Raw genomic sequence first — 16,314 nt, 5'->3', positions numbered from 1 at the left:
CATATTCACTTAAAGAACTTGTTATTAAATTAAATGATGATAAAGTTGAATATAAAGAAATTTGGATAAGTTTCTAGAATTCGAAAGGATTCCCTTCTTTAGAAAATTTTAGTTTGAAAAATGTACTTAGTTAAGAGCATTTAAAAATATTATTAAATTAAAAATATAAACCTAATTTTAAAATTGATTAGTTAATTAAAGATAATAAAGCTTTAGTTAATGATTAAATTATTATCGAAATTTCTAAATTACCTTTGCTTTTGAATTCTGATTAAATAGATTTAAGCGATTTACGTACATTTTTTCATTTTTTAAATAAATAAAAAAAATAATAAATTAAAATATAGCACATATAAATGCTTAAGCTTGGAAAATGTTTGCTGAAAGTAAATATGTAGTTAATTTGACAAAAATAAATTTTTCAAATCAAACACTATAATAATAAAGGATAACTAAATAAAGTGATTATTTGAAGTTATTAGGTGATAAAAGTTAAGAGTATCTCAATTATTTAGAAAATAATGGAAAATGTACAGCCTTATTTAAAAAGAATAATTTTAATAGTTTAGAAAGAATAGATATTTTGAATAATACGGCTATACACTCAAATTAAGTAGAACGTATACTATAATCAGTAAAATAGAAATATGTAGGAATAATGTTTGATTTTTAGATGTTTTTTTCGAATTTAGTAGAATAAATAATGAATTTGATTACAAAATAAATTGATAATTAAGCAAATAAATATATATTATATGAATACATTCCAGATTTAAATAATTTATTTTAGACGTATTTTATAAAAACAAGAGAATGGTATAATATAAGACATAGAATTTTAGACTTAACTTTTTATTAAGTTTTAACTAGATTTGCGCCTTTTGATTCTATTTTTAGGCAATTTGCTGATTTGAGTTGTATTTAAACTATAAGGTTTTATGATGTAGGATTTGACAGTATTTTTAACAAAAATCATTTCAAGTTTATTAATTTGAAAAATATTGATATTTTGGGTGTTGATAAAAATGCACTTATTAAAGATGATGATGCTAAGTATATTCAGAAAATTTTCAAATAAAAATATTTAAACCCGGAAAATATTGATATTAATAGTTTTATTGAAAAATTCGAGTTTAATTAGTAAATTTAATCTTAGTTAATTCGTAAATAAGAAATCATTACTAAAGTTAAAGAAATAAAATTGTATTTTATGAATATTACTGAGGAAGATATTAATATTTTCTTCTAACATAAAATTTAATTTGAAGCTGTTTAGATTGTGTTGGAAATTTCAAAAGACAAAAGAATTAAATTAGCTGATGAAGAACTTAGTAAAATTAGTAAATTATAAGATATTTTTATTTCTAATATTGCAAAATCAACCCATTTTAATGAAATAGAAGTGTTCAAACTATGTCCTAATACTAAAATTAGCTTAGAAAATATGATTGCGTTGCTCAATTCAAATATTTTCAAAAGAGATTTTGATATTTAATAGTTGTCTTAAAATTTGGAAGTTGACAATAGTTATTTCGAAGCACTTGTAAAATATAAACATTATATTTATTTTGAAAAATTAATTATTCCGAAAATTAAATAAGCAAGTCCTTAAAATATTAATACAAATGAAAAAGATAAGAAAAATAATAATGAAAAAAGTAATTAAAATAATCATATTAGTAGTGGGTTTAATATAATATAGAAATTACAAATATATAGAATATTTGATTTAAATAAAATTGTTTTCAAGTAAACAATTAATGATGTAAATTTATTATCTGAATTATAAAAAGTAGATACTATTAAATTTAATAATTAATTAAATATAGAATTTTAAGAATTAAACAGTAAATAATTTGAAGCTGCTTTTTCAGAAGTTAGGGAAGGTTTAAGTTGGAAATTTTATATGAATTTATTATAAGATTAAAAATATTAATAAGAAATAAACGAAAACATATATAAAGTTATTACTTAGAATAAAAGTGCGTATTATTTTTTAATAAAACTTATAATTCCAAAAATTTACAATTAAAAAAAGACTTTTATGATTTTTAAAGCTATAAATGAAAGTATAAGCAATAAAAATTATTAAATAAAAGAATTACTTATTAATAAATTAGAATTATAGCAATTACCTAATATTTCTAATGAGGAAGAAGAAAAAGAAATGGATACTTTCCTTTCTAATTGTAATAATTTAAAAAAAATTGTTTTTGCGAAAAATCTTTAAATTAGTTTAAATTCTGTAAGCTCTTTACTTAAAAAATGTACTAATATTGATTTAGCTGAATAAATTTTAACTAAAGTATTCTCTTCTTTAAATAAATAAGATTTATAAAAATTAAATGCTTTAATTAATGAGAGTTAGAAGGAATTCTTATAGGGAAAATTGAAAGAAAAGCCTATACTTTTAGATAATTTGTCTTATGTAGATTTTTCTAATAATAAATATTTATGGAGTGAAGAAGATTTAAAAAATGAAATCGAAAATATTAACAAAATTAGGAATGGAGAGACTCAAAAAGTTAAGGAAAAAGAAACCTAATAAGAAGCTGAAGAAGATGAAGATGAGTTATTAAAAAAAGCTGAAAATAATAATAATGATGAAAATTACGATTAAAATTAATAGGAGGATATATAAGAAGAATAATAAAAGGTACAAGAAACTAAATAAGTCGATAACAAATAAACAGAATTAACTGAAAAAGAATTAACTGAGTAATTAAACAATCTCTAAAATAAATGTATGAATGAAAATTTCTTTTATGAATTTCTTTGTTAATTCAAAAATATTAGGGAAATCAATCTAAGTGATACTAATATTGATAAATTCTATATTAAAATGATTAAATAACTTCATTTTTCTAAATAATTATCATTTGTTAAATTACATAATTGTAAAAAAGTTGAAAATTATTTATAATATTTAAGATTTATTCAGGACGACTTAACTCCTTCGTAAAAAAAATAAAAATTATATATAATTAAATATAAAAAATAGATTTTAACTTTAAAAATACTTGAATAATATTAGTATGAATGAAAACTTTAAATAACATTAAAAATTTATCCGTATTTTATTAAAAAAGCTTTTTTTCTAATAAAACTATGTTCATATAAACTTCGAGTTTTTATTTAATATTTATAAAGATAAAGAAAGTGCTACATTAATTGAATTATTTGAAGAAGTAATAAAGGAGAAAATAGCAAATTGGAATATTACTATATTTATGTAATCACTTCCTTCGTATGTAACATCAATGGTTCATGATTATCATATAGAAAAAATATGCTCTACTTATGGAAATTTGCTTTATTTATAACCAGAGGCACTTTCAAGTGTAAAATACGGTTTAAATCATATAATATAATAGAAAAATATACCCACAGCTATTCGATTTATGTATTTATTAAATGAGAATTTCCAAAGTTGTATAAGTGCGACTTCTTTTTCAGTAATTTATTAATTAGCACTAGAAAGTGAAAAGCTAAAAAATAAATAAATATTGAGTGAAACAGATTAATAAGTGATTAAAAATTTACTTTTATTAGAATTAAAATTGAAAAAAGAAAAAGAGGCTATCAAATAAATTAAGGTTAAGTTGTAAAATGAAAATGAAAGGAATAGAGATAAATAGAAAATTTATTTCTTAAATTTACTTGGTTAAGCTAGAAAACTTAAAAATAATAAAGATCCTTCTTCGGTAGGAAATCAGACTTCTTTTTTTAAATATGAAAAAGATTAAGGATAGAAACTTTAGAGTAAAAAATCTCAATTCGCGAGTATTATGGGAGGGGATAAAGACGATATTAATAAAAATGAAATTAATAATAATGTTATTAATAATAATGATATTAATAACAATAATATTATTAGCAATAATATTAATAATAATAATTTTAATAATAATAAGATAAGTAATAATAATTAAGAGGAAGAAGATAAATTTGATTTCGTCGGAGAAGCAGAAGATAATAATAATTAAAATAATATTGATGGAGAAAATTTTGATGCAAACAATGATTAATAAGAAGAATAGTAATAATAATAGCAACAAGATGATTAAAATATCTTTGAGGACGAAGACTAAAATATTAATGCTAATTAAGAAAAAGACACTTAAATAGTTGCAAAGGAACCAGATATAAATGAAAAACTCGAAAGTATTAACCAAAACCAAATTGTAGATTAACAAAAAGAGCCTTTAATGCAAAAAAAAGCAAAATTAAAACATAAGTTTAGTTTAACATTTTCTTAATAAATCTAACAAGAAGAAGTTAAATAATAAACAAATAGAATTTACAAAAATGAAGCATAATTATAATTGCACAAAAAATTGCTCCATTTTTACAAATAAAAAGAAGATTTAATAAAATAAGGTGAAAAGACAATTGTATTAGCATAATAAATATAAGAAATAAACAATTAATTAGATATTATAAGATATGAAATTAAAATGATATATAAATATGAGCATGAGTATAAATCTTAGGAAGTATAAAATTTATTCACTTTTATTGAAAAGTTAGATTTGGGAGAAAATAATCATTTAAATTACTAAGGATTAAATTATTATGTGGCAGAGCATATAACTCCTTGGCTAAAAATGAATTAAAATATAAACGAAATTAAGAAGGGAATAAAAAGGACCGTTAAAATTTAAAAAGAAATCACAAAAAAAATGAATAATTAAGATTAAGTCGATAATGTTATTAATCCAGACCATGTATTAGATGATAAATTAATAGAACATTTATCTTTTTTAATAGAAGAAAAAATGGTTGAATTAAGGTTTATTGATTTAAAAGGACTTAATTTGAGTGATGATTTTGCGGAAAAATTTAGCTTAGTCTTGTCTAATAGTCAAAAATTAGTACATTTGACTAAACTAGACCTTTCTAATAATAGAAGATTATCTCCTTTTGGGTTAAAGTATTTATATTCGAGTATTGTTAATAGAATTCCATAAGGGTTTAAGATTATTATTAGCTCTACTATTAATGATTCTGAACATTTGAAATTATAGATTGAAATTTTAGAAGGATTTATAGTTAAAAAAGCATTTAATCTAACAAATAAAAAATAAAGTGACTTAGAAAAATTTATTATTAATGTCTATAATAAAAATAGTGGAAAAGAGAAAAATAATACAGTAAAAGGAAATAAAATTAAGCCGGATTAATAAAAAATTTAAGTTGCCGAAGATGGATTGGAAAAACTTGATGTTAAAATTCCTTTTTTTTCAGATAGTGAATCAGAATTAGAGAAAATACAAGAAGAAAATCAAGAATAAAATAAACAAAACGAAGACGATGAAGTAATAATATATTTATATATATTTATTTTTCTTTTTCAAATAGTATGATGTAGATAAAATGAGTAATAATGAATTAAAAGAAAATTCTTTTGAAAAAAAAGGACATTTAAAATTATTTTTTTAAACATAGAAATATTTAAATTAGAAAATAGTCAAGAGACTCGAAAAAGATCCTGATACAAAAAAACAAATCGAAAAACTTAAAACATATCAATCTCATTATTTACAAACCCAAAAAGAAATAGGAAATGAATCCCAAAACTATGATGATATAAGAATAATTTTTTAAAATATTGCAAATGTAGGTTTATATGAAACTATTAATGTCATAGTAAAATTGAAATGGCAAAAAAGTTTTTTTTCGTTAATTTTATTAGGTATTTTGGTCTTTCCATTTACTCTTTTCCATATTTTTATGGTTTTAAGCAATAGATTTACTATTTGGCTTGCCTAATATTAGTTTTCGTTTAAGTTTTTTGATAATGATAAAGTCTAATTTATTGCAGAAATTAATAAAAATGTGCCTGAAGGTATTTCAAATGAAGATTTTTACTTTGATGAGGACGTAGCTTAATTAGATGCTATTTTATGCCGAAGAGTAGACTTGGAAAATTAAGAGTAGAGCAATTTGAAAGAAAATGCAAGGCTCATTTGTAAATATTTAAAAGATCCTCAAAAGTATAACTTTAATAATATTTTCTAATAACTATAGTAGACTAATAAAAAATAAAAATTTAATCTTTTAAATTATGTAGATTTGGTATTTTTCTTAAATATGGTAATTTTTTAAATTGGAATTTGTATCGTTTATAATGTTGTGAGATTAAATTTAAAACATTAATGTTTAAATTCTGATGATTTTTATGATGTACCATTTTATGTGATTTCTGTTATTTAGCTTATTATTGAGGCTGGGTTTATGTTTTATTTGTAAGAAATTATTTGTACACAAAAAATTTTCACACTTAAAAGTGTAGGGATTTGGTTCCATTTGTACACTTCGTTTATGTCAAGGTATGATATGTATACAGATATGATTTTTTCGCTTAACACTTTTATTTGTGAGGAATTGGGTGCTGTAGAATTAGGTAAATTATATATAAAATAAAATATTTTTTATTTTATTTTTTAAAAAAAAGGTTTAATAAGTTTGATTGTAATGTTAGTAAACATGACTTTATCATTAATAAGCTAATGTTGGGAATTTTATGATATTTATCAAAAAAGATAAAGTGTAATTAAGTAAAATGGAAAGCATTCATTACATAATACTACTTTTATTAATGAATATACAAAACTTTCTCTTATTTAAGAGTTTAGTGCCTTAGGACATGTTTTGGATAGGTTTTCGACATCTTCGGCTAGTGATCTTAGTGGATTTTGGGTTCCTAATAGTTTAGAACATACAAAAGTTCCATAAGTTTTGATTTCAAAATTTTAAAAAGTATTTTTAGAAGACATGCCTTAGTTAGCCATATTGCTTGCTTTTAATTTTAGAAAAAGTGCATCTTTTAATGATTGGAATAACTTAAAAGTATTTTTTTTTATATTACATTATTTATCTTATTGTTATTATTTCTTCTCAAAATAAAGGTTATACTTTCAACTTTACTAAACTTGTATAATGCTTTAAGTGCGGCTTGGGTTGCACGCCCGAGTATATTTAGAACTTATATGATGAGAGAATATTTAGAGTTTAGATAGCAAAATTAAGATTTATATAGATTAGAAATAGGGTTTAAGAAATCAAATACTTATCTTTTAGGCATTGATAAAACAATAAGTAGAATTCTTAATTTTAATTCTAAATATACAATGGTTTAGACAAAACAAACTACTAATAAGAAATAAGAGAATTAAAAAGATAAAGAAACTATTAAAGATGGAGTTAGTTAAAGTTAAGCTTAAAGTTAAGCAAAAAAGCAGAGTTAAAGTTAAGTTTAATCAGTTCATTCTTAATAAAAGAGTGAACATAATATTTCAGAAAAAGGATAGAATGATAATTAATCGTAAGTTAGTGGGAAGTCAGGAAATATTAATAATAGTAATAATAGATAGTCTTAAAATTAAATTGGAAGCAATAATAAAATAAGTAAAAATATTTTTAATTTAATTTTTTTAATTTTTATTTTTTAAGGTAAAACAAAAAATAAAACTAAGTCAATTGACTCAAAATAATTTCAGATAAAACTTTTCGAATATTTAATGCAAAAAGAAAAATAATATAACTTTGATGATAATAATAAATAAGATTGAAAAAAAAATATATATAATTAAATTATAATAATTTATCTATTATTATTTTTTTATTAATTAACAAATTATAATTAATATAATATTTTTTTTTATATTACCAAAAAAATATAAAATTAATATAAAATTGGCTTATACATAAAAATATCACTAGTTTTTACGATAAAAAAAAAAATCATATGTGAAAAATAATTAAATTTATTCATTCTAATTTTATTTTATATTTAATAAATATATAAACGTAATTTTATAAATCTATTAATATAGTAAAACGAAGATTCTAAATAAGAGACTTTTATTTTATAAAAGACCCGAATACTTTTGATTAGTTTTGGTAAATAATATATTAAAATAATGTCAATTAGATAATATCATTAAAAAAAATAAAAGATGGGGATTTCATATAATTTGAATAATATTGGCCTATTAAAGATTTATATAAATCAAATAAAAATATAATATTATTTATATATATAAGAATATGAAAGAAACGAATTTATTTTCGGAAAATTAATTATTATAAAATTAAAAAAAGATTCTAATTTTTATAATATTAATGATAGCTCAGCTCGTTAATTTAGTTCCCTAAAAAAGAATATTTCGAAATTTTGAAGCTATTAATATAACAATATTATTAATAAATTTGATATAAATAATATTGCGACTTTTTATTGAAGGTCAAGAGTAAGAAAAACCTTAACTTAAATGAGTTTAGTAAATATTTTTATTTATTATTAATAAATATAATGGAAAAATACTAGATTAAAATGAACATTTGTAATATTGTTATAGTAATTAAATAATAAAAAATTAATATGATTAAAACTTTAAGTTAAAATACTTTATTGTATTAATTTTTTTTTTTTGTTAATTAAGTTAAAGAATATTAAAAATAAATGATTTTATTTTTAATATATATATATATAAATTCATATTTTTATGTATAAAAAATAAAACAAATAAATAAATTATTTATTGTTATTTTCTTTATTTTTTATTATACATAATTATTAAATCTGTTTCTTATCAATGTTTGAATTCTAAAATGTTATTATTTAATTTTGTTAAATTTATTCCATCTAATTATTTAAAATTCTATTTATTCGCTTCTATATTGAAACACGGAGAAGACTTTTACATATGCTAATTTTATTAAATTAAAGGTACATAATCATCGATTACATTTCCATTTGAAAATTCTTTTGATATTATATTAACTTTTTCATTTTTATAATTTTGGAGTTAAATTAATTCATCTTATTTTAAATTGTTTGCCGATTTATAATTATTTGAAGAAACATATTAACTTTATATTAAATTATTTTAAAATTCAAAAATTCCATTGTTAGTAAACTATTCTTAATATTCAGCACTATAACTTTTGCTTATATTATTGATAATATTATTTTATTAAATAGAATTATCGAAATTAGAATTAATATCTTTATAAGGATGAAAATTAGGTTGACAAGGTGTAGAATATGAATTACTTAAAATATTTTAATGAGTATTAAAATTTTATGTTTATAAGTTTTTATTTTAGATTGGTAAACAAAATTATTATTATTATTAGTTTTATTAATTTAATAAATTAATTTGTTATTAAGACTTGCTAGTATTTTATTAATTTATACGTTAACCTGACATATTTTATGAGTATTATTAGTTTTTATAATAATTTATGTTTTATAAGTTTTAAAATTAATTTGTATTATCACTATATATTGGTATTTAGCATTATTGTTATTAATTTTAACTTAATATATCTTTATTCAAAATCTTAATTTTTTCTTAAACTTAATTATTATCTTAATGCTAAAATTATTCTATTTTTTAATAATTATGTATTTATTTTTAATTATTTTATTGTGAAATTTAAGTTTATTATTCAATCAATTGCTTTTATTGCTACAATTATTAATTAATCTATTTTTATTAAATTAAATTATCATTAATTTATTATAAATAAAACTATTTTTCATTAAGTTAATTGTCAATAAGTTATTATTATTAATTTTATTATTATTAAATTTACTATTATATAAATTATTATTTTTATATTTATTATTAATTAAAATTTTATTCTTAAAGTTATTATTAATAAATATTAAATTAACTTTTTTATAAATTTTAATTATTTTGATATAAAAAGGTATTTTATTATTATTAAAAATTCTATTATTCTTTAATATATTATTCATTTATTTATTATTATTAGTAATTGAATAAATTTAAATGATTTTAAGATTAAAAATTATTTAACAATAATAATTATTATTATTATTATTGTCTTTATTATATTTTTTTAATTTCTTAATTTTTATTTTATAATTCTAAATTAATTTATTATTAATTATATTCTTTTTATTATTTAATAGTATTATTATTTTATTAAATTTTATTTATTTACTATTATGTTTAAGGTTATAAATTTTATAATTACTATTATAACTTCTTTTATATATCTTATTATTATTAAGAAATATGAATTTATTATTATTTTTATTATTATTTTTATTAAATTTAAATTAACTATTATTTTTATTATTCTATTTTTAATTAATAATTAGACATTTTAATATCATCTTTTTTAGTAATATTATTATTATTATTATTATTATTATTATTATTATTATTATTATTATTATTATTATTCTAAATCATATTTTTTTATTTATTTACCTATTCTTCCTTTTTTTTTTTTTTATTATCATATTCGTATTTCATTTAATTTATTATATTTTTTTCCTAAATTAATTCTTCCACAATTTCATCTTTTTTAGCTGTTGTTGCAAAATCCTAAATTCCTTATTAATAAATATTATAGCTATTTTTTTTATTTTAATTTTAATTTAATCTAGCTTAAGGAGTAACATTTGCTGAATTAGTTATTATTTTAGGAATCGGGGATTTGGTACTTTAAGTTGAACCAGCATTATAATCATATATGCCATTTTCAGAGTCTATATATTCTTTTTTGTTTTTTAACTTATAAAATTATTCTTTTCTTGAAGGTGTTTTTTCATTGTATTTTAAATATTCATCTACATCATTATTTGCATTATTAATATTATTTTCATTATGTGCCTCTTTCTTTAATATTAAAATTTTTTAAGGCGAAATCTAATTTTCTTATTATTAATCATTATTTATATATTCTAAGTTTAAATTTTATATAATTACTTGTTTTGCTTCTTATTCGTTTATTTTTTAAGATAATATATGCTTATTTGTGTTTTCATTTATTTAATAATTTTGATTATTAAGTTCTTTTTCTTCCTAATTTTAATTTATAGTTTAATAAATTTCTTAGGATTTATTAGTTTTTTAATTATATTAAGATTAATAATTTAAATCTTAATTAAGAGGGCTTTCAATATTATCATATTTGCTAAAAGTATTTAATTAAATATTAAATAAATCATTATTTTAATATAATTTTAAATCATTTTTATTATTTATATTTTAAGAAGAAGAACAATTTTCTTTAAAATAAAAATTTTTATTAATAGAATTATTGTCTTCTTATGCGATATTATTAATATTATTAACTATATATAAATTATAATTATAATTATTATCATTATTATTATTATTATTATTATTATTATTATTATTATTATTATTATTATTTTTATTATTATTTTTATTATTATTATTATTATCATTATTACTTTCTTATTAAATATTATTATAATTTTTACATTCCTTTATTTAATGATTATTCTTATATTTTTTATCATTTTTAATATTTTCACTATTATTTTCATATTATTTATTTATAATATTGTTAATGTTATCATTAAATATATTTGATTAATTTTCATCATTTGGTAAATAATACTAAGTATTATTATTTTAATTTTAACTAATTAATTATTTTAATTTTTAACACTAATTTAAATATTTTCTTTATAGATATTGTTATTATTTTATTCATTTTCTAATTAATTTTATTAATTAATATTTTTAAAATCATATTAATTATTTTAATCATTATTAATATTATTAATATCTTATTTATAGTTATTATATATATTATTATCATTTTCAATTTCAAATTTATTATTATTATTTTTAATATTATTATAATCATTATCATACATATTATTATAATCATTAATAATATTTTTATTATTTTTATTATTATTATTATTATTATTATTATTATTATTATTATTATTATTATTATTATTATTATTATTATTATACATATTATTATCAATTTCTTTTTCAATATTATTATCAATTTTATTATCAATGTTATTATCATCGTTATTATTAATATCATTTTTCTTATTATCTTTATTATTTTCATTTTTACCATCATCAACATTATTTTTATTTTATTTTTTAATATTTTCTTCTATTTAATTTTCATTATTATCTCTATTATCTTATTAATTTTCATTTTATTATTTTCTTTTATTTATTTTTAATTGTTATTGTTATTCTTCATTTTCTTCTTTTTCTCTTTCTTCTTTAGACTTCATAAGCATATTGAACTACTAAACGAATTCTTCTGATAAATACTTATCATGCTAATCATATAAGACATTATTTTTCTTATCTTCACTTTAATATTATTTTTCAATATTATTTTGTAAATAATTTTAATTAGTATCTCTTTTTTTATTTTTATCTGTATATCTTACGGAATCTTAACTAATGCTTTTTTTAATTTTTTGAATTTTATGCTTATAATATTATCTTTATTCTATTTACATTATATAAGAGTCTCTTTTTTTCATTTTCTCTATTAATTATAAAGTTTCTTATACTGAATAAGTAGGCATATCGTTATCCGCATCATTTTTCCTTTGTATTAGTGGTTAAGCAAATGGATTTTGAATAAATTAGTGAAAATTTTCCAATATCTCTACATTCTTTTCTTTATATACATCTACTGTATCGTTAATAAATTAAATCCATTCATCTGTATAGGCATCTTCTATTATATATAAATTAATATTTTTTTGAATTTAATTTTCAATCATTTTGTCTAAAGAATCTGAAATTTTAACAAGAAAAGGGAAGCAACCTTTTTTTTATATATTATCACTTTTCATTAATTATTCAGTTAGTTTTAAATCTAAAAGCAGATGCTCTATGTATATTTGAAAACTTGGTTTTTCTTAATTTTCGATAATGTAAAATATAATTGATGAAACTTTATGCAACAGGATATTATTCCATTAAAATTAAAATATACGAAGTTATCGAGCAAGATCTAAATTATTTTGTGATTTATAATATTTTCTTATATAGAAGGGAAAGCTATTCGGATTAAATAATTGATAATTTCTATCAATTTTAATCTTTCACTGCCTAAAGTTTTCTCGTTTTTTTATTTACAGGCAGTATTTCCTTTAAATATTCAATAAAATTAACTATTTCTTATATAAAAGGAACTTTTTGATACTATTATACCATTGATTTGTAGTATTCACTTTCTTCGTTGTAATTCTTTAAAATCTAGGTTCCATTAAAAGCATAATATTAAGATATTTAAAGTATTATTTCATACGCTCCATTTCTACAGTCACTTTTTTTTGATTTTATGTTCATAAAAAGGACTTCAGATGGAGTTTTTTGACATAGATTTTCGACTATTTCTCTCCCGTCATGTACTAGGAAATAATTTTTTATTATTTCGGTTATTATTTAGCTGAAACTTTATATTTCCTCATGTTCGTAATTTTCAAAATTTTCTAAAAAATCATTTATCAATTGTATTTTTTAAGTGCCGTATTTTTATGCTTTTTAATTTAATTTTGTACTTTCTAATGTCAGCATATTTTATATAAAAAGAGCTTTTTAAAAAAATTAAAAAATATAATATGCATATAGAATATTTTTTACTTATAGATTCATTATATAAATGCTTAAATAAGCTTTTTAATTAAAAAGTGTCTTCAAAGAAATAAGAAATAATATAAGAGGGATAACTAGCTAATAATTATCTCATTAGATTTGACCAATAACTGGCTAAAACAGGGTTAAAAGGAATCTAACATCTTAAAGCACATGTCAGTTAATTTAATAAAATATTTTTATTTTATTCTGTTTCAAATATGTTCATTATTATGGTAGATTTTGATTCAAAAACTTCGTTTGATACTTGTGGAAATTTAAAACATCTTTCTAAGTTATTTGTGTCAAGATGCTCAAACGATATATATTATATTAACTGCTGAATTACGGGAATGTTGTCTTTGAAGTATTCCTCAAGTTTCGGATTTTTGCGTTTTAATGATTATATTAAATTATCTTCTTGGTTTAATAATTAGTTTAATAAATAAACATCTCGATTTTCGGAAGAATTTAGAATATTGTTTATTTTATCGTTTCGTAACATATTATGGATTAATTTTTGTTTGTTTGCTTTTTATTTTTATTTTTATGTATATTTTTATTTTATTTTATTTTTATTAATAATATACAAAGAAGATAGATTTTGTTTTTATATAATAAATCGATATTTTTATTTATCTGAAATATTTTATTTTTTTAGGGTTTTTATATTTATTTTTTTAATTAATTTTTAATTTATTTAATGAAATGCTAATTTGATTTATATTATATATATATATATGCTATTATTTTTATTAAAATTATTTTATTTAAGTTTTTAATATGATTGTTTTTGTGTGGAAAAAATATTCTTATTTTAATATAAATGTTTTTAATTAATTTAACAAAAATTATAAGTTTTTTTATCAATTATATTATAATTAAATATTAATATCCTTTATTTACATAAATATTTATATTTATTAGATATTTTTAATAATATTACTATCAAATTTATTTATTTTTTTATTCAATTTAATAATATATAATAGAATTATAATATATAGAATAATTTTTATATTTTTTCTTATTTTTTATTAACTTTAATATATAGAATAAATACCATAAAAAAATATTTTTCGATTTTTTAATTGAATTCATTTATAAATTTTAAATAAAATACTAAATTTAATAATAATAGTAAAAAAAACATTATAATTTAATACTTTTTTAATATTATAATGTTAATTTTTTAGTATTAATTATTTTCTTTTTAAGAAAGTTATAAAATTTATATTATGAATTAAACATATGTAAACATAAAAAGTCAAAATAAATATATTATTTAAAAATAAACTTATTATATGATTATAAATAAAAATTATTAATACATTTAAAATTTTTTGGAATATTTATTATTTTATAAAGGTATATTTAAATTTTTATTTAAAATAATTATTTTTTAAAATATAAATCTATTGTATTTATTAAAATATTAGTTAATATATTTTGAATGTTTATTAAATGAAATAACTTGAAAAAAAGAAAAACATTAATAAATCATAAAATTATATAAAATATACTAAATAAAAAAACATAAATAACTTTATCTCTTTTTTTTCCATTAAAACTAAATATAAATTAAATATAAGAAACAGAATATAATAAACCGAAAAATTTGCCAACAAAATATTTTAATTAAATATAAGAAAATCCTATAAGAATCCTCTCAAGTAATAAATAAAAAAATACAAAAAAAAAATTGTGAATTAAAGAACTTTTAAATAATATGCAAACTTGGAAAGAGGGGTTCATAAAGTTCTGGATATAAAGTAGGGCTTTAAAAAATTACACAATGTAAAAAAATAACTAACATTTAAAAAAAAAATGTGTAAACTCTTTAAAATGAAGTCCGTTTTATCGTCTCAATTTAAAATAAATATATAAAAAATAAAAATAAGTCTTTTTTATAAGTAGATTTTAAATTTATATGTAATAATGAAAAGTCTTTGAAGAGTTATTTCATATAATTAAAAAAGGGCTTTAGTGTATTTGTGATATTTCAATTATTATACTAGAGATTAAAAAAGTGCTAATAAATTTATAGAAAATAATATTAAAAATCAAAACCCGATATTTAAATGTTTCGAAAAAAATAAGATTAGATAAAACTCTCTATTAACTTAAACAGAAACATATGCAGTATTGTATACATTATTTATGAAATTTGTGGTTTAAAATAACCTTTTTAGATAATAAATATGAGTGATTTTATAATTTAATATTTTCATAAATAATGAGAAAAATATTATATATATACTTTGCTAATATAGTGTAGAAAAAATGATTTAATATAGATTGTATTAAAATTTAATATTACCCTAAAGACCAAATTATGATTAAATTTTTAAATCTATTAAAAGATAAGGGAATAATTTTATAAAAATAATTAATTCTGGAAAATAGGGAAAAAAAAAAAAAAAGTTGATTACAATAAAAACTATTCATTATCATAATTATATTATAAAATTCAAGAAAATTTGTATAATTGTAGATGTTTATATTATTTTATGTTTTATAAATAGAAAAAATAAAGTAAAAATAAAAATAAAATATTTAGATATAAAAAATACGAAAGAAAATAAAGACTAAAAATTAAAATTATAATTATAAAGCAAAATGAATAATCAATAAAAACATTAAATTATTTATTAAATGTATATCAAATATATATATATATATATATATATATATATATATATATATATATATATATATATATATATATGTTATTATTTTAATTATTATATAAACTTTATTTTACTATAAAAAATGCTTTTCTATCTAATATTATACCTAAAAACTCAAACTTAATAAAAAATATTTAAGGCATAAATATTTTATAATTTAGTTTATTTATAAAGTAATTTTTAAAATAATAAATTCATAA

General features: G+C 17.4%; 2 protein-coding genes across 2 annotated transcripts, besides 24 other annotated features; one reads left to right on the top strand and one right to left on the bottom strand. All coding sequences in view use genetic code 6, as the record gives it.

The window, feature by feature from the left end:
- Positions 1-1,210: 1,210 nt before the first annotated feature.
- On the top strand, positions 1,211-7,574 carry IMG5_100190 (hypothetical protein; the record flags this gene model as incomplete). Its single annotated transcript, XM_004035308.1, has 7 exons — positions 1,211-1,543; positions 2,129-2,189; positions 2,331-2,718; positions 3,920-4,184; positions 5,449-6,406; positions 6,458-6,852; positions 6,912-7,574. 7 exons carry the CDS (start codon positions 1,211-1,213, stop codon positions 7,572-7,574), a joined length of 3,063 nt encoding a protein of 1,020 aa, XP_004035356.1.
- Positions 3,808-3,929: a microsatellite.
- Positions 3,827-3,929: a microsatellite.
- Positions 5,266-5,298: a microsatellite.
- Positions 6,077-6,110: a microsatellite.
- A 1,776-nt stretch (positions 7,575-9,350) lies between the features above and the next one.
- Positions 9,351-9,384: a microsatellite.
- Positions 9,385-9,484: 100 nt separating this feature from the next.
- Positions 9,485-9,603: a microsatellite.
- Positions 9,570-9,670: a microsatellite.
- Positions 9,573-9,644: a microsatellite.
- Positions 9,573-9,677: a microsatellite.
- Positions 9,678-10,037: 360 nt separating this feature from the next.
- Positions 10,038-10,134: a microsatellite.
- Positions 10,061-10,091: a microsatellite.
- A 34-nt stretch (positions 10,135-10,168) lies between the features above and the next one.
- Positions 10,169-10,226: a microsatellite.
- Positions 10,227-11,104: 878 nt separating this feature from the next.
- Positions 11,105-11,266: a microsatellite.
- A 131-nt stretch (positions 11,267-11,397) lies between these two features.
- Positions 11,398-12,913, bottom strand: IMG5_100180 (hypothetical protein; the record flags this gene model as incomplete). The annotated part of the gene is made up of 3 exons (XM_004035307.1): positions 12,479-12,913; positions 12,086-12,448; positions 11,398-11,934 (listed from the first exon to the last, which is right to left on the bottom strand). The coding sequence occupies exons 1-3, from the start codon at positions 12,638-12,640 to the stop codon at positions 11,398-11,400; spliced, it is 1,062 nt and encodes a 353-aa protein (XP_004035355.1). The 5' UTR covers positions 12,641-12,913.
- Positions 11,526-11,586: a microsatellite.
- Positions 11,531-11,581: a microsatellite.
- Positions 11,634-11,793: a microsatellite.
- Positions 11,711-11,841: a microsatellite.
- Positions 11,784-11,843: a microsatellite.
- Positions 11,787-11,853: a microsatellite.
- Positions 11,929-12,007: a microsatellite.
- Positions 12,914-13,956: 1,043 nt separating the features above from the next.
- Positions 13,957-14,004: a microsatellite.
- Positions 14,005-14,528: 524 nt separating this feature from the next.
- Positions 14,529-14,569: a microsatellite.
- Positions 14,570-14,701: 132 nt separating this feature from the next.
- Positions 14,702-14,751: a microsatellite.
- Positions 14,752-16,090: 1,339 nt separating this feature from the next.
- Positions 16,091-16,152: a microsatellite.
- Between the last annotated feature and the right edge of the window lie 162 nt (positions 16,153-16,314).

Source organism: Ichthyophthirius multifiliis (assembly GCF_000220395.1).
Source record: "Ichthyophthirius multifiliis unplaced genomic scaffold scaff_1120509250845, whole genome shotgun sequence".
Lineage (NCBI taxonomy): Eukaryota > Ciliophora > Oligohymenophorea > Hymenostomatida > Ichthyophthirius > Ichthyophthirius multifiliis.
This window is presented reverse-complemented; position numbering and strand designations above follow the sequence as displayed.